This window comes from Dermacentor andersoni, chromosome 6, assembly GCF_023375885.2.
Source record: "Dermacentor andersoni chromosome 6, qqDerAnde1_hic_scaffold, whole genome shotgun sequence".
Lineage (NCBI taxonomy): Eukaryota > Metazoa > Arthropoda > Arachnida > Ixodida > Ixodidae > Dermacentor > Dermacentor andersoni.
The window spans coordinates 16,632,376-16,651,059 of record NC_092819.1 but is presented as its reverse complement, the minus strand read 5'-3'; the positions used below and the strand labels follow the sequence as shown (position 1 = coordinate 16,651,059).

At 47.2% G+C, this 18,684-nt stretch overlaps 1 protein-coding gene across 1 annotated transcript in view; it reads left to right on the top strand.

Moving 5' to 3' along the window:
• LOC126521258 (uncharacterized) overlaps positions 1 to 18,684 on the top strand; it is a 65,850-nt gene that overhangs the window by 21,676 nt on the left and 25,490 nt on the right. Inside the window, exons 2-6 of the mRNA XM_050169912.3 lie at positions 1,328 to 1,712; positions 7,456 to 7,551; positions 7,778 to 7,851; positions 9,046 to 9,196; positions 17,829 to 17,897. Coding sequence (XP_050025869.1) covers positions 1,392 to 1,712; positions 7,456 to 7,551; positions 7,778 to 7,851; positions 9,046 to 9,196; positions 17,829 to 17,897 — 711 coding nt within the window. The 5' untranslated portion in view covers positions 1,328 to 1,391. The remainder of the gene's footprint in view (positions 1 to 1,327; positions 1,713 to 7,455; positions 7,552 to 7,777; positions 7,852 to 9,045; positions 9,197 to 17,828; positions 17,898 to 18,684) is intronic.

The window sequence follows — 18,684 nt, the reverse complement described above, 5'->3', positions numbered from 1 at the left end:
TGTCAATTTTGGGTGAGGTAGTGGGAATATGCCCCGCTGTAACCTATAGTGTTTCGTGATTTCATTATATGTAGTCATTCTGGCCTCCCACTCCCACTCATTTACCGCACCGTCACGTCCGGAAGGTGTCGGGGCGTTATTTGCGACTGCGGCTCGGTCCGTAAGCCCTCGAGCCGCATGGTGTATACCGCCTCGTTGTTGCCGTCCTCCGCGAGGGTGTGAGCGGGTATCCATGTGATGTACACCTTTCTTTTGCAATTTTGACCGCCTGCACGCAAGAAGAATGCGTAGTGCCTCCGGGGAGATTCGGCCGTTGGCAGAGTTTCTTATTGCCGTCTGAGAGTAGCTGACTATCACGGTTGCGTTAGTCTGAGCTACTGCGAGCGCTATGGCTACTTCTTCCGCTGTCTCGTTACTTGTGGTGCGTATCGTCGCGCACGTCTTGCACTGTTTCTCGCTATCGATTACGGCTGCCGTAAACCCTCGTCTGCGACTGTATCGAGCCGCGTCTACGAAGACTGCGTCCTTGTCGCTGCCGAATTTCTTTTGTATCTGCTTCGCCGCTCTGTTCTCTCGTCTGTCCTTATTGTGTTCTGGGTGCATGCTCTTTGGTATTCGGGGTATTACCATTGTTTCCTTCGTCTCTCTCGGGATGTCCACCTTGACACCGTGCTGTGCGTGGTAACCTATGTCTAGTCTCTCTAGGATGTGCGTGTCTGCCTGCTCTAGTCTGAGAGAGGCGTTCATATTGTGCCATACATTGCGCTTCAATGAGCTCGTCTATCGTGTTGTGGAGGCCTAATTGTAGCAACTTGACCGTGCTGGTACTGATCGGTTAGCTATACTAAATTGAAAAAAAGAAAGCGAAATAAGTTGAGTAAAAGGGGGGAAAACATGAATTCTCTTTCTTTCTTCAACCACTCAGTTTCTTAGTCCGCGCTGCTTTATAATTTTATTTATTTATTTATTTATTTATTTATTTATTTATTTATTTATTTATTTATTTATTCCTGAAATGCCCCTGGAGAGGGGTTTTACATGAGGGGCGGCAGCTTCAAAGGAGAAGGTGTTCGATGGCAGTTAAGATAATGTTAAGCAATTCGCCTTGTTTACATCAAACCTCCTATCAATTAACTGTAACGGATATGGTGTCGCCAGTTTACACATACGCACCTGAAGCAAAGTGCTCTTTTACGTGTGACGCTCGAACTCAGTGGCGAAGCCCTGGGAATTACTAGTAATCAGCCAGAGCTATGGATGTTTCGTGCGCATTGATTCCGAAACGAAGCATCTGCCAACGAGCGCTGCACGTTTCCCCGACGCGCAGGAGAGAGGAGCCACACGCCGCCTAACTGCATCTGCGGGCGATCGCGGGTTCGGCCGAGAACGTCATGCGACAAGAGAGCTCCGGCGGCGGCGGTCGCGCCGTCAACGGCGGCTCTCGCCTCCGCGACGCCGACCTGCCGACTCCACCGGGCTGCGATCCTTCTTCGGAGGAGCCTCACCATCCGCACGGTCCGCTGTGGTCCGGACACCGCACTTTCCTGAGCATCTACCGCGATGACGACGGAAAGTTGTTCACGCACCGCGAGTCCTCGTTCAAGTGTAACACTGGCGACGACGACAGCATCGCTTGGCTCTGGATGGTGGTGTGGTGCAATTGCTTCATCATCATGGGTCTGTCGCTGCAGGGATTCAGCCTTCAGTCGCTGGTGAGTAACAACCGAGAGCAAAAGAAAGCATGCGCGGTTGTTTTGATGTCACGTCTCGCAACCTTGCGGTCGCCTTCACCCTAAAAAATGATTACACGCGTTGGGGCTCATCTTGACCCAAACGATAATTCTTTCTGTGTAACCCTGTGATGGCCAGACCCAAGTTCACATTAAGGAAAACAGAACTTGTGCCCTTTATTTCTGGCACTTTATTCTGGCATGCATTTCGTGACCTGAAAATACCAGGAGCACAGTATTAACGAAAGTGCACGACAGATAGATGTTTGGGAAAAAAGACCCAATGTTGACAATTCTATTAGGCGTTCTTCCGCAGCCTCCGCCCTTCTTTGACATCCCTTCGACTGCCTTCTGTCCTCCGAAGGTCCGTCACATTTTATGGGCTGGCTTCCACTGCCTCCTTTCAATATCATATTGAATACTGTCTATTTGCTTCTATTACATTCATCTGCCCTTGGCTTGCTTTGCATTTATTTTAACTGCGTAATCAGAGAAAAATTGGGATGCCATCAGGTAATTTTGCATAACTGATTGTCCCACATTTAGTTCAATTAGAAATTACATACCGTGGTTTTACTGCGATATCCCGATATGATTATAAGACATGCCGTAACGGGGAGCTCCGGATTAACTTTGACTACCGGGGTTCTTTACCGTGCACCCAGTTCACTGTATACACAAGCCTTTTTTTGCATTCCGAGCCCTTCAGAATGCGGCCGCCGCTGCCAGGATTGAACCCACAACCTCGAGCTCAGCAGCGCAATGTCATAGACAATGGGCTACCGCGGCGGGTAGCTCAATTTTCGTTAAACTTTCCGCACCACGACGGATGACGTCGACTCGTATGCGTAGGCGTACACGACGGAGAAAGCGTTCACCTTGCACGCCTCCAAGCAGAGCTGTAACAAGCTGCATCGCAGAACAGTATAGAACTTTCGCGTTCCAATTGAGCTTCGCTAACAAGAACAACAACACTTAATGAATACACTTTCAACTCAAATTGCTTCAAATATTCATATTTCTCTGAAATAATAAGAGAAAGGAACCAATTTAGTCCTTGTGTTACTAACACTTCATCTTTAAATATCTTCTTAACTATGGTGGAAATGGATGTACAGGGCGAGCAGTTTCTGTTGACTTTCTTTTATAACCGGTATCTGGACTTTGTATTTCAATAACCTGATTGCATCATTTCGCACCCTTCCATTGCAATTGCCGTAATTTGTAATCTTGTCGTGATTTGTCGCATTGCTACTTGTCGCACTGCTACTACTGATGTTCATGTACTGATTACTTCAGCGTTTTGCATTATATAAATGACTTGATTGTACTTGTTTTAAATTTATGTGTATGCCCTCCTTGCTGTGATCTCTTGTGAGATCGGCAGTAGTGCTATAAACAAAAACAAAACAAAACAAAACGCGGCCCTACTCAAACACACATTGTCTGCCATTCGAGATGTTGAACCGTATTTGGGTACCGACAAGACCCTCTTGAACGACCACGTGAGGTTTACGAAGCATGACAGAAAACTCTCTGACGTCTAGTCGTTCCTGAAGGTTGATTAAGCGGTTTAGTCGCTCGCGCTTCGTTTTTTCCGAGCTAATTGGTGCACAAGATACGTACGAGTACGCACGAATAACCACGAAACGCTCGTCTGAGTGCTTTCATCTTATTAGAGCCGCGTTCTTGTGAACGCAAGGTATGATGAGCTCAATATGCACTGCATGTGAACTTACAGAATGTTAATGGGCCGTAGTTACAGCTAGACCACATGAGCAGCGCAGCAGGTGTTCTTAAAAGAGCACTCAGGCACCCTAAACCTTTTTGAGTGACATGGCGCGCAGTCAGTCGAGACGAAAACGAATGTATATACACGCGGCTGTGACGTCACGCAGATGAAATTACTGTTTTTGTACGAACTATGTGAGCTCTTCAAATTTTTTTCTTCGTTTACTACCATAGGCTGTAGCGCAGAAAAGCGGAGGGCTGAGAGTACACGTCATCTTACAACGGGACATTACACTCTGCTTGGATGCCTTCCGAGCGCGTCGCATCGTACTTTCCACTTCTGCACTGAGTGCTGACTTCTAACACACTTTTTTAAAAGTTATTCTGGTAAACATGCGTAAAGCTCGTATAATGCTGTATGATATTAGAATGCCTGTTGTACTACTTAGACGTATAATGCTTATTGTATTATTACAACTGCTTATGTGACTCCATCTTTATTCATGCATACATGTATATTTGTTTCTGACGCTTACAGACATTTATTATGCTACTACGTTTGATGATTTGTAGTCAATGGAGCCTTAGGGTAAATGGGTATGGAGCCTTAGGGTAAATGAATAAATAAATTTAATTTAATCTTAAGATAGCTTTCTATGCGCATGAAGGAGCGTGTCCAATGGGCAACAAGAAAAGTGTGTTGTGTGTGAGAGAGAAAGCTCTTTAATTAATTAAACACAGACAATTCTGCCAGCGTGGGTACAGTCGCCTTCATGCTACTTTACATGGAGAATGTGATGAGATATTGAAAAGCCTTATGTAAGAAAGAGAAAGAGCACAAGGAAGAAATAAAAAAGAGGGGGTAAAAGACGTGGAAATAAGTGGACTTGGTGTTTATACGTAAAACTAAGTTCTATGCGTTACATGCAAAATGGACGGGATGTAAAAATTTAGTTCAGTCATTCTAATGCATATAAGGGAACTTCCTAAAGCTTGCCAAGCAATCCAATGTCCCGAAGATAAGCAAACAAGTTTAGTATGACGATGCCTATAAGGACAAGTCACTGGACCTAATGCGCTTCTCAGCGTTTGTGGTCCTTGACTAATATTATCCCTCAGGCTTTCGCAAGATGTTCTCTCATCTATGTAGGCTGTACATCTTGGTGGTGCTAGATACAAGGAACGCTCTGTTGTCACGTGGTTATATCGGCGCGAAAAGCTTGATTTACTTCAATGGAACTGTGTAGCTATCGCATACTGAACAAGGCAAGCTCGACGTGGCTTTGTCATCGACGCAGAACTCAAGCGAAGGCACGCAGGCATCCGCCATTGCTATCCGGTTTCAATGTCCACAATACTTGTGTAAACGCTGGGTGAAAAGAGTCGTGACTTTAGGCAAACCAGTAAACGTATGCGAACTATATATTATACTTTCATTCCCGAAAGAAAGATATTCCCGCTTCCTCGCTGCGTTCGTGCGCCCAGCTCTGAGCATATTTTATATTAATTGCATATATATACATACACACATATATATATATATATATATATATATATATATATATATATATATATATATATATATATATATATATATATATATAGTCGGTCTCAAAAAACTGAGGTTTTGGCCGCAGGCGACGTCTGTGGATAACGCGAGCAGCTTTCTACAGGTTCGTCGCGAGGTCCGTTCTATTGCTGGGTTATCAAAAACTAAAGCTTTACAAGATTAGTGGGAACTGAGTCACGCAGTAATGTTATCAGCCATAAGGTGACGTATACGTTTGTCGCTCGTCTGACAATTAAAACAGTCTACACTGACGGAATGTAAACTCGTGTATGCGCGATGCGCTAAATCGAAAGGGAAAAGGAAGTGTGAAAGAAGCACACTAGTCATTGCCCATTTCATGCTACAACGATTTATCCTTCATTTTTTGTCCTGTCCAGGTATGTGTACAATTTGTTCTTCATCACAGCTGTAGGTACCAGGAACGCATCGCAGTAAAACGTCTACTTATATAATAAAGATTACAATAGAACAATGACGTTTTAGCGGCTTGGTTGCCTTACAGGCAGCTAAATACGCACTTTTACGTAAATATCTACTTTCGATGGAACAGTCATATAATTGCAGCTGCAAGTGAATGCAGTACAAGACATGGCGTGAGCCTCCAAGCCAGTGCCATTGGCCAAGCCCGCTTAACTTGCGCCCGTCGTCGGTTTCAAGCCATTCGCCGTGCTAACATTTGTAAGGTTTGTCGGACGCTTCCACCTCTGGCATACAGTTGTAGGAGTTGTCGGACGATCTCACCACTGCCACCATTTGTAAGGGTTGAAGTTCGTAGAGAGGAAGTAGGGAGGAACTAGGTGAACAGGGTTTATTTACAGTATTTACAGTTTAAGCAAGATATATATTCGACAGTCTAAGCGTGGCTCCCAAATGGAGCACGCAAGACGAGCATACAGCACACAGCTTACGAGCACACAGCTCACGAGTACATTGACGAGCACCGAGCACGACGACGAGCACACACTGTAGCAGCGACAAACAGCTGCTTATAAACACTCCGTTCGACGCCATCGTAGACGACCCGCCTTTTTGGAGGATGAGGGCTCACACACACACGTACGCACTTTCACTGCCCCCCTCCGAGGGCAGACGACCTTCGCAGCACTCGGAGCTGACCTTCGCAATGCGGCCGTCGTGGTGTCCATTGTCTTGCGTCCCCGTAGCCAGGTGGTCACGCCCGACCCCAGCCGGTGCCTCTGAATTCCAGAGCTGCCGTAGTCCGCAGTTCTCTGAAGTAAGTTCATGGTTGGTTAGCGCTGTCCTCGCTGTTTCTCTGTAGGGCGCCCCCACCGCGGGTCGATCGAAGCACGTGGAGCGGGCTGAAATAGCTTTGCAGAGCAGTACCCCTGCAGGCCGATCCTAACCCATTGTGACAATGCGTGGGGCACGACAGCATGACATCGCTTCTGAGCGTGAGCCTGCGCCGTTGAAAGCAGCGAGCACGGAAGCGGAATGAAGGTCCGCGTGATGCTCGAAGTACAATGAAATGACATTGGGACGAAGCGCCCAGGACTTGCGAAATTCTTCGTCATACAGGCCACTTCGCTGTAAAGGTCGCGCACCGTACCGCTCATATCAGAAGAGGCTATGGATTTTTAGCAAAAATCAAACCTTTATTTAACATGAATACAATATATATTTCGTGAAAGAAGTCGCTAATTTTCTTTTTCGCATATTGCCCTAGGGAACGTGTGTCTGCAGCCGAACTATAGAATCGTATACGAGTATACGATTCTATAGAATCGTGATCAACAGCATACTTGGCGGCGAAACACGGGAGCGACGGAAGGCAGAACTGCATAGCGTGGAATGCGCTGTCCGTCCCCTTGTTGTCATAATTGCTGACAGCGAGTCGTAGTAGAGCGTGAATATCATTGTGGGGCTACTGTCGCGCTTTCTTTGTCTTTTATTTTTTGCCAGCAGGTCATTCTAATGCGGGTCGTCAATGTCCGCCTGTTCGACTTCTTTTTCTTTTTTTTAATTGAGGGTACTATCGTGCATATCTACTGCAGAGTCTGCACCGAGACTCTCCCGCGCGGCCTTCGATGTAGTGTCCACTGACGCCCCCCATGTATAAGTGGCGGCTGCCCAACGCCGTGGTCGTGCCGCCATGTCAGTTCGTTCTAAAGCAACAAATGAGGCATCGGAGACTCCTTCGTTATGCAAGCAAATTCACCGTACGCATTTTCACCACAGAGGTGTCCACAGAACTTATGAAATCTATGTATGAATTCGGCGGGGACACATGGAACCCTTTGTTCTAGAGGTCATTTCCTTCTAGAGGCTTTCGTTGTAGAGGTGTTTGGCTGTATATGAAGCAGAAAGATGATACGCAGATATTTATCATGCAACAAGCAATTCGCCAAAGGTGCTCCTATCTCAAAAATGATACACTTGCTTTTTTGTTCATTTTTCCTGTTCCAGGCGTCACGACACGGACTTACCTACTTCGACACTGGCTCACTCTTCAGTGCAACTAAAGCCACAGCCATAGTTGGGTCCTTGCTATCCCACAGCCTGGTATGCAGTCTATATTTGTTGAAAGATCAAACAATAACGTAAATTCTGTCTTCCCGTGACATTAATCTCAAAGCTGTGCGCACCACTGTGTTGCAGTGGACACGTCTTGCCTTCTTAGCTACAGTGTCTATATACTTATTCAATCATTCCGCGCTGCATTGGCTTTTTTTCCCCTCCCTCCCTCCCTCCCTCCCTCCCTCCCTCTCTCTTTCTTTTTTTTTTTCAGATGTCTGTCATCTACCCGAGCCACCTGTTGGTGTTAGGAGTAGTACTGAAAGCACTGGCTGTCGTTGCACTCGGGTAATTTCAGATTTACATTTCACACAGACACACACACATACACACAAAAAAAGGGGGAAAAAGCTCTACCGGTACCTACCCCAGTCACATGGGCACTTTCAAAGACCTTTGAACCAAAGATTCTTTACTTCAATGAAGGACGCGCGCTGTCACACGGCCGCATTAAAGGAGGTCTAGTCGAAGGAAGCTTTTAGTCAAGGGAGTCCACGTTGTCCTTTGATATCTCAAGGGAATACTCTTGAGCCTAAAGGGCGTCCGACAGAAGAAAACAAAATACTGAATAAATACGGAAGTTCAATTTTTACCGGTTAAAAGCAAGCATCACTGTATTATAGAAGTTTCTAAGCACTAAACACTTTGTGACACCCGTAATCTCAACCATGAACGCGGCGGTATACAGCAGCGCCGGCAGGGCCTGTCGCCAGCAGCAACATCGACGCAACATGGGTACTATGTGCGATCTGGTTATCGGTTACTAGGCATTAAAGTGTCCTCGTTTTTTTTTTTTTGTCTGCGCGTCGTTAACTTCTTTCGTTTCTCGACGCTGTTACATTTTAGGGTAGGTTGCGGTTTCTATTAAAAGCTGCAAGGAAAACCATCTTGAGACCGTGTAACACTGACACATATACCTTGAACTAATGTTCCTTTGAAAGCTCTATTCTACTTAACTTCAAAGGACCTTTGGTATGCCCGTGTGACTGGGGTATTAAGCTCAGCTTGTGGTACATTGGCGAAAGCGTGATTTTCGTCTTGTTTCAGAAACTGTGAGAACTGATTTTCTCGGTCCCGCGCAAGTAGTTATAGTCAATACCGTCTATTTTTACACTGATCGATTTCTGTAGCATTCAAAACTCGCGGGATCGTGCGCGTAAACAAGTTACGCTTCCGGCAGTCGGTTGCAGTTTTACTTTCTACCGGCAAAATTGGCATTATTTCTTAAAACAAATGTGTCTATTTCCTGCAGCTGAATTTGCCTCAACCTAGGCGAAGTTAACCAGTGCGGCGCTCAAGAGCAGTGTCTCACGTCTCACATTCGGTTATGTACACGAGAATATCACACTGTTTGATAATGCTCACGTCCAAGGACACCGAAGCATATGCCCAAAGAATCTTTCTCACTGCGATCATGACGCACATCCTTACGCGACAGCGGGTGCGTTGAGCTCATGCACGAGTGCTCGCCTTCTTCCACAGAGCCCTGCACTGGCTTCCCGTCAACGAGACGGCGTTCATGGCACTGGGCGCGACGATCAAGTCCGTCGGCGGCGTGGGGCTCGCCCTGTACTTCACGGCCATGTACAGCGTGCTCTTTTACAAGCATCAGAGCTCTTACGTCGTGCCGCTGGTGGGTAAATAAGGCTCACCTCTGAACTGAAGCGGGTGTATATAGTTCGGAACGTTGAATATGTGGATGCAAATAGACAATTGTGCACCGTCTTTGTGAGTGTTCTAGCTTCAGTGCGCTAAGACCGGCGCCGCGCGTGTCATGCTCCGGACAACCTTCCCCTCAACGAAAACGAAATTCTTAGACACTGTTTTCAACCGACTTTGGCCCAAGTAGTTTTACAGCGAAGCTGTCTATGGCTAGGTTCTGGCGGATCTCGTCTCCGTGGACATGGGCCAACAATTTCTCATAGGTGGGCCGATCCAGAAGTTAGTGAAATGCCGGGCCGACCCGCGGCGGAAGTGCAGCAGGCGTTAAGCACTCCCCATATGTGGGCCGATACCGAACATATAGTGCAATACCGGGCCGCGTATTTAGAATTGCTCGTAGGTACAACGGGGCGTGCCACTTTTGACGGAGCTCGACGTTTCTGCGCAGGCGCGAGTAAGAGCGGGCGCGAGAGAGAAGATCTGGGGGCTTTTGCTCCTTGAATATATGACAGCCTAGGCACTACGGAGGAGGTTTCTTAGAGCGCGTTGTATTCGTTTGTCCCCTAGACATGCCGGCATTGCGGAGTTCGGTCGAGTTGGTTTATACGCTCCGCCGCTGGCTGCCCGCGCGGTAAGGCAGTGGGCGCGGACGCCGCTTGGTGATCGCTGTGTCTGAAGGGACAATGTTCTGACTGGTGTTTTATAAGTCGCGGGTCGCTTTTTTCGTCGTGACGATAGATCGGATTTTTTACAAGCACTGCTCCAGGAGGGCACATGTAACCGGCAAACGGAGGCCTCAGGAGAGCACCTGAGGTTATATTAAAGCAGGCGGCGCAGGATCTCCGGGGCACCCAAGCGGTAGCGGGGGGATCAAAGCTGGAAGCTGGGCGGCCCGTGGGTTGGGGCCGCAGAGGCCGAAGCGTGCCTGGGGGTGTTCGCATAAAACATTGGCTGTCCGCGATAGCGGACAGCCGATCTTATACTCCCCTGGCATGCGCAGGCCTCTGCGAGCCCCAACCCACGGACCAGTCCGGCTTCTAGCTTTGATATCCCCGTTGCCGCTTTGGTGTCCTGGAGGCGCCGCCAATAATGCGAAATAATGACACGTTGTTTTCATTAGTAAAAACATGATCGATTAAATATGATTGCGTCGAGTGCCAACTTGCGATGCTTTGTTCAGCACAACCGCGCCCCGCGACTTCTGCCGGCACGCCTAGGGACAAGCGCATACACCGCGCGCCAAGAAACTCCTCCGTAGTACCTAGGCAGAGTCGTATTTTCAAGGAGCAAAACTCCCCACATTTCCTCTCTCGCACCCGCTCTCATTCGCGCATGCGCGCAAACGTCCGTCGTCTCCGCAAGTTCCACGCCCCGTTGTACCTACGAGCAGTTGGAAATACGCTACCGGGCCGACCCACGGCGGAGGTGCAGTTCGCCATTAAGGGGCCTACATTCACAGTCTCGCTGGTCATCCTTCTTCACAGAGTGGAAGGGCACTTAATTTTTAAAATCACTTCTCTTTATGGAGGGCATCCGTACTGTTGGACAGACTGTACTCTTTCTATTTATTAAAGAGAAGAGCTTTTTTTCCTGGCAGTGGAATGGGGGAGGGGGATGACTCGTCTCGCCCGCTTTTATAATGGTTGGTGGTCGGTTTTAGAAGCATTCGGCTATTCGCTTACATTGACAATCATCGTCGTTGGTTTGTGCGCAATCTTCCTTTTTTTTTAAGTGCGGGTGGGAACGAAATGGATTGCCTTGACTGTCTTGGGAAGAAGACGGAAGTGTCTTTCAGGCAAAACGCTAGGCAACAAGAACAATTGCGCTTTTATAACCGGAGCTCTAGATTTAAACGACCTTTACTTTAAAATTGTAATGATTCACTCCTACTTTCCGCAGATGATTTTCGACATCTAAATTTCCGATGTAACACGAGCAAATGCCTTTCACGACAATGGAAGGTGACCTTTAAAAGCTTCCGTGGTAGATTTTCTCGCCTACCTTCATATTTTTACCTTCATAGATCTGGTTTATCCATAACTAACTCCTCTTTTTTCAACGAACCAGAAACTGTGGACCATTTATTTGTTTCTTGCCGCCTCTTCTCCTCCCTCAGCAGAATGTTCCTCTTATTTCCAACTAGTAAACTGGGTTTAGCGCTTGTTACACCAAACATCTTGTCCTTTGGCTCTTGTCAATTAGGCACAAGCCATGGGTCAATGATTGCTGCTGTACACAAGTTCATTGAAGCGTCAGGAAGGATTCGCTGCTAGCGTTCCAACTGTGGGACGCTTTACTTCATTTTCATTTATCCTAAATTTATGTATAGACCTTCATGAAATTTCTATTAGCATTTAGTTGCCTAATTCTTTCTTTTGAATGTATGGCTTTACCCTTGTTTGGTATGTTATTAGATGCATTTTTCAACCTCCCTAGTGTGGTCAGTCCCGCCTGTGGGTACGAGCCATGTTTTGAAACAACAACAACAACAACAACAACAACAACAACAACAACAACAACAACAACAACAACAACAACAACAACAACAGTCTTCCAGCTCTACTCCTTTGTGAATTTCTTAGACTTTACCAGTGAATTGTTGTTTCCTGCTTAAATGCGATGGAGATAGAGTCTCACGCATGTCCGCCGGACTCGGCAGTGCCCGCGGCGGCTGCCCCCAGGAACCGCAACGGCACCGAGAGCGACACTGACAGCGACGACACCATGCAGTTCTATGTCAGCAGTGGAGAATCACGTTAAGACACCTTCGAGCTGGTGCGGAGCCGTGAAGCAAAAAGAAGGTTTCTCAGCACATAATCGCATAATCGAATTCTAGTGCACACATCGTGAGATATTCGCGGAATACCGAGGTGCTCGCCATCCTTTTCACGCCAGTTCTCGCCACTGACAACCTGAGACGCCTGCAGAGGCAAGCCCTGTCTTCACATCTAGAGGCGCTGGTCCCGAATGAAATCAAAGAAATTAGAGTAAACAACCGTAAGAACGTCCTAGCCATTGACGCAGAGCACGCGGCTGCGTTGGATTCTTTGCGCGAAGCCATGGAACTTGACGGGATGAAAGTCCGCCTTCATATTCCGCTAGGCAAAGAAGTCAGCACTAGTGTAATTTAGGATGTTGACGAGACCATTGCCGACTCCGATCCGTCGGTCTTAATCAAGCAGTCTTAATGTCGGTCTTAGTCAAGCCAGCTACAGAAAACATTGTCATCACAAAACGTGTTTCGTCTCGGCACGTCACGGTGTGTAAAGATCGTATTTAAAGGCGAATCCCTCCGATCACATGTAAAGGTGGGCCACTTCCGACACGCAGTTCGCCCCTTTATACCAAAATCGCTGCAGTGCTGGAAGTGCATGAAGTTAGACCATGTAAGTAGCGTGTGCAAAAAACACTACCACGTGTTCTCGATGCACTGGGCCCCACACCACTAACACGTGCGAGAACAATGTGCTGAAGTGCACAAACTGCAGCGGCCCCCACGATACCTCCTCGAAGGAATGCCCTTTGATACGAAAGGAAACGGCAATATTGAAGAAAATGGTCAGAGACCACTCGTCTCACTGAGAAGCAGTAACATCTATTAAGCGACGCCGATAACGTCGCCGACGCCGATCAAGAACCTCCGTATCCTCTGTACAACGCGAGCCACACACATCACCACACTCTCTCCCGCCCAATCAATGCGCAGTCAGCTCTATATATAAGGACAAATGAGCATCGAACAGCAAGGCAACTGAAGCTTGGCCTGAACTCACGAGGCTACATGCACCTACTGAGCGAGATCAGACGTTACAGCAAGGTAGACTTCGTCTGTTCCTGATAAATTGACGGACCAAGATCACCAAATTGTTGTCATGATCTGCTCTCTGGTGAGTGCTATTCGTGTTCTTCTGGACAAGTTACACACACCAAAAGCTCGAAGAGCATTACAAGTGCTGGATGCCATCAATCCGGTTCTTGCAAGCCTTAAGAAGTCCAGCGCTTGAGAACTTATGCAGCGGAACCATGGCTCATTGACAACACCAGCGATCGATCCGGGATAACGTCAGAAGCGCCACCATATTCCAATGGAATGCGAGAGGTCTGAGGTCACGTATTTCAAATTTCCGGCAGTTCGTGTTTGAAAACCGCTTTTCTGTACTGTTCATCTGTGAACCGAAGTTATCAGCCACCATAAGACTATTATGAATTTTTCGTTTCAACTACGTGTGCCGAAAGTAGCAAGGTTCTAGTTTACATTCGGAAGAACCTTACATATTTTGGCCATCCCGTACGGCCACATGACGGTAACCAATACGTCTGTGTTACTGGGAAAAAGAAGAGGCTGTCTTTTACACTTATTGGCGTTTGCCTTTCCCCAAAAAGTCAGTTTAATTGCAAAAGACAAAAAGATATGGCTGCGACTCCCGGTCCTTGGATAATAACAGAGGACTTCTACGCTCACCCCCAGATATGGAGAAACTGCAGGATAAATTCAAGGGGCAGGTCACTCACATCTTTTGCATCAGGCCACAACCTGTCTTCTAAATGACGGAAGCCCGACATTTCTGAGAAGAACAACGTACAGCAGCTGCCTTGACTTGACACTGGTGTCATGTTGCCTGACTTCGAGCGTGCAGTGGTTCACTGATATTGAAACCCATGAAAGTGATCACATTCCGACCTATGTTAGAATATATGGACTAGATGCCTTATTACCGGTTGGATCTCGTATCTCGCCAAATTTACTGCCAGTCTTTGAATATCTTGTAGAAAACACATGCAAGAAACATCGCACGCAGGTTAGGAGACCTAATTGCAGACGCACTGCAAGATTTAACGCATTGCTCTACACATTCATCCAAGCGTACAGAGTAGGACGTTGAATTGGAAAGGCTTCGTGCACTACGTCGCCGAGCTGAAAGGCGGTACAGGCGCACGAAGTCAATTTTTGACCTCAGAGTAGCTCGGTGCATGCAAAAGAAGGTACAGCGCCGAATGGATAAGCTAGCGAATCAAAAATGGAAATGCTTTTGAGAATCAGTGGACCAACGCAACCCACTGTCCCGTGTGTAGCCTACCCTACGAGGTCTTTGCTCTTGTCCCCAGCAACGACACCCTTTTAATGTCATTGCTGTCTATCAAAACCGCCGTGAGATAGACGTTACATAGGAATTTTGTGCGACATTCGCCGGCGGGGCAGTTTTAGTCCCTGGCATGGCTTTAGGCGACATTTCCGGTCTACGAGATACAAGTATGGACGCTCCATTCTCTATGGAAGAGTTAGAGGCTGCTATGGCGCTCTGTAGGTGTTCGTCTTCACCAGGGCCCAATGGAATAACATATGCTGCGTTGCGCCACCTAAGTCGAGAAGTGTGACGAGAACGTTTCAACCTTTTTGATTCGTCATGGCAAGATGGTGTCGTTCCACAGGAGTGGAAACGCAGCCGCCTGGTACTGCCGCTAAAATCAGGAAAGTCACCGTCGGAACTGGCATCATATCGGCCTATATCACTCGCCTGCTGTGTCGGGAAGCTAATGGAACGTATGGTCCTCATGCATCTCGAATGGTGCCTTGAACACCACAAAATTTACCCTGACTATATATGGCGGGGTTTAGACGAGGCCGTTCATCGATTGACAGCGTGATCGGTTTAGTACCACCTGTAGAGCAGCAAAAATCTAGGAAGCGATTTCTTGGCGTGAAAGGTGCGCACAACGTTTCCCATCAAGCCATCGTAAACGCACTTTTGACAATTGAACTAGGAGGGTGAGTACTTCGGTGGAGGCGAAACTACTTGACACAAAGGTCCTTGTTTGTACATACTGGAAATGGTCCGACTACCGACCACTGGACATGCCGAGGCGTTCTCCAAGACGGTGCTCTAAGCCCTATTCTTTTCAACCTCGCGCTTCTTGCGCTGACCGAGTCCCCACCGGAAACAGTGAGTGTCTAAAATAAGCCGACGATATCTGCATCTGGGCATCAGAGGTCACTCGCCTGCAGGTTTGTGCAAGGCTACAGAAACCAGAACGCAAGCATCTGGCTATCTTTGCACACAAGGCCTAACCATCTCGACATAAAAACGTGCGTTAGTCGCTTTTACACGAAAAGCGATGTCTGGTTATTCAGTACGCATCAATGGCCAGCCAATCTCCTACAAAAGAAATAATCGGTTTTTGGGTGTCACTGTTAAACGGGACCTCTCTTGGAGCCCTAAGGTTGCCCATTTAAAGAAGAACCTCCCATCTGTTCACGTCTTCAAATTCACCGCCGGCAAAACACGGGGATCGTCAGCAGACTCCATGCTACAGTTGTACCGAGCACTTTTTATCTGATTCCTAGGCTATAGCTCTCCCATGCTTGCTAAAACATGCAAGTCAAATCTTCGAGAACTTCAAGGCGTTCAGACACACACACTACGCGTTTGCCTCGGCCTCTCGCGGAGACCTCAACAGCAGGAACAGTTATAATGGCTCAAGACCATCCGATTACGACTTACATTACCCCCGACACGCTTAGGGACCATATTCGTCGCGTTTCACGGATGCAGTCAAGCTATCTTTCCTGCCTGCCAGGACGACGACCACAGACGTCATTCTCCAATGTGGTCAGCACTCATCGTGCCTCCCAATCATCGGGCTTCGCACCCTCAGCACGTTCACCCTCAGTTTTGTGGTGTTTAAACCACTTCAAGTACATCTTTCCGTTCCAGGGATAAGAAAGAAAACTGACCTGCCTACCTTGGCCTTGAAGAAAGCAGCCCTGGATTGTTTGCATACTTGCTACTGTTAACGAGTCCACATATGTATACGTATGGCTCTTCCACTCAGACCAGCTACACCGGCGCAGTGGTTACACCACCTCGATCAATAATCATCAGATATAACATTTTTCAAGTCACAACACTGACCGGTCCGGAGCTTGTTGCCCTCCGAGGTGCCGATGAATAATATATTAACAACCAACCGGCTAATCAGTGGGCAATATTCTGCGACTCGAAGGCGGCCCTACAATGTCCTCTGTCAGCTCTTCGTCGCGGGTCCTGTGAACAGCTCGTGTCGGAGATACAAGAAACGCACTATCATATGATCGCGAAAGGACACGACGTCGTAATTCAGTGGCTACCGGGTCATTGTGGTATCTACGGCAACGACCTCGCCGACGAAGCTGCTAGAAAAGCACACGAAGGAGCAAACCTTGTTTCTGTGCCTTTACCGAGGACTGACGCAGTCCAACACTTAAGCAAGCTTGCGCACCGTATGACATTAGAGCAGTGGCACTCACCTGAATTCACCGAGCATCGATTACATACCCTCGACCCATCTATGCAACTGCGGCAGTCACCTGGGTTTCCGCGAAATGCGGAAACAATGCTGTGCCGCTTACGCTTGGGCGTGGAATTCACCAATGCATATATGCGTGTTTGGTTGTAATGGCTGATAGCACCGAGCGAAATGCCTGCGATGTCGAAGAGACTATAGAACACCTCCTGTGCTCCTGTCCATCTTTTGAAACTGAAAGACATGACCTCTGCAAAGCTCTAAATCAGTTGGATAGAAATCCGTTCACTTTGGGCAAGATCATAGGACAATGGACTCGCATATCGCAGCTACAAAAGGCCGCAAAGGCGCTGCTGCGATTTTTGAATGCTACCAGATTATGATCAGGATCACAATCCGGACTGTGATCAGGACTGAGTGACCGTCAGTGGATATAGAGCAGAAAACTGCTACCACGGCGATATCCATGGTGTAGTTCCTTTTCTTCTCCTAATCTTTCCCTCCCCTTTTTTCTTTCCCCAGTGTAGGGTATCCAACCGGACTCAGTCCTGCTTAACTTCCCTGCCTTTCATTTATCATTTTTCTCTCTCTGTTTCTCTCTGGACAGTCCTGCTCCCATAGATTGACTAACGAGTTCTTGTACTGATTCATCTAAACAGTAGCCCCGTATTCGCAAACGATCCTCACTCAAAGCTCTTCCTCCACTCCACCAAGTTGAGCACAACGCCGACTTTCGGTTGATGAAGCAACCACGCTTCTCAAGAATTGTCGAACGTGATCATGAAGCGCAGTGGCCAGTTATCATCAGGGGTGGCGCTGATATCTATACATACTTTCTTAAGTCGAAGTGGAGTGTTCAGTAATGGAACGTTCTAGAATACGACGGTAAGATATTGAAATCTACAGAGCTAATGCGCTATTAAAATTGAAAGCTCAAATCATGCACCAAATATTTGATGTAGAAAAAAATATAGGTTGCACTAGCAAATCGACTCTAGTTAATGTTTATGTACCAATATTTAATAGTTGAGCCTCAGCTACGTAAAGCTGCCATAACCCACACCTCCGTCCCAAACTTCATTGATGGCGTTATCCAAAAATAACACCAACATACGAAACGAACGCAATTCAATAAACTTACCTCTGGTATCAAGTTAATCGTCCTGTATTTCCATAGTCTTGTTACGATAATTTCCAAAGAGGAGATTTGGACATGCGCAACTGTCTTTTCCAGTTCTCTTGTGCATGAACAATGTTGATTTGTGATAACTACAATTTAATTAAATGCCACGAAAGTTACTTCTCTTGTTTTTGATATGCAGATCATATCGGAGGTTGCAGTCGGCATTGGCGGTTTGCTGGGACCAATACTGGGTTTCGAACTTATTGAGGTAAGAATGAATAACCATACTGACCTCAATGATTACAACACTGTGTTAGCGCCAAGTGCTAAAGCCCGATACACCCAACTGGAATAAAGAACAAAGATAACTTTGTAAGAGTTAACTGCTGGGCTATAGCTGGTGATCTTGAGTACTAAAAAATTTTTACGCCAGAAACAACACACACAAGAAAGACGACGACACCACGGGCTGACCTCCCGTGTCGTCGTAACTTTGTAGTTCTGGAAAGTAAAGACTTCCGGAACTGGAAGATAAATGTAGGTGAATATCGGACACACATTACTGACTAAACATTGCGAGACTTATCGCGGGACGTGTTGGACGAAAACAAATTTATATTGATATTGAATATTGAATGCCAGTGTATTGCTTCTTGCATCGAAACAACGCCGACGTATAAGTATATATGGCAGGCGAGACAGCAAGTGACACTTCATTATTTTGGCATGCACACAAGTGGCCACGGTGCTCAGCTGAACACAAGGTGGCAACGTCGGCTTCTGGCCGCGGCGGCCTCAGTTCGACTAGAGGAAGGAATGCAGAAAGGCTAGAGTCTTTTTCCATTAGTGCGAAACTTTCTTATTTGCGAACTCTCCGGGACTTTCCTGGTCGTGGCAGATGTGTGCTTTCTTGCCGAAACGCTCACGCTTAAGAAAACTCAGTGCCCTTCCACTTCGTGAAGAAAGATGACCAGCAAATCTATGTGGGCCCCTTAATGGCGAAATGCACCTTCCCCGCAGGTCAGCCCGGTATTGCCCTATCTTCGGTATCGGCC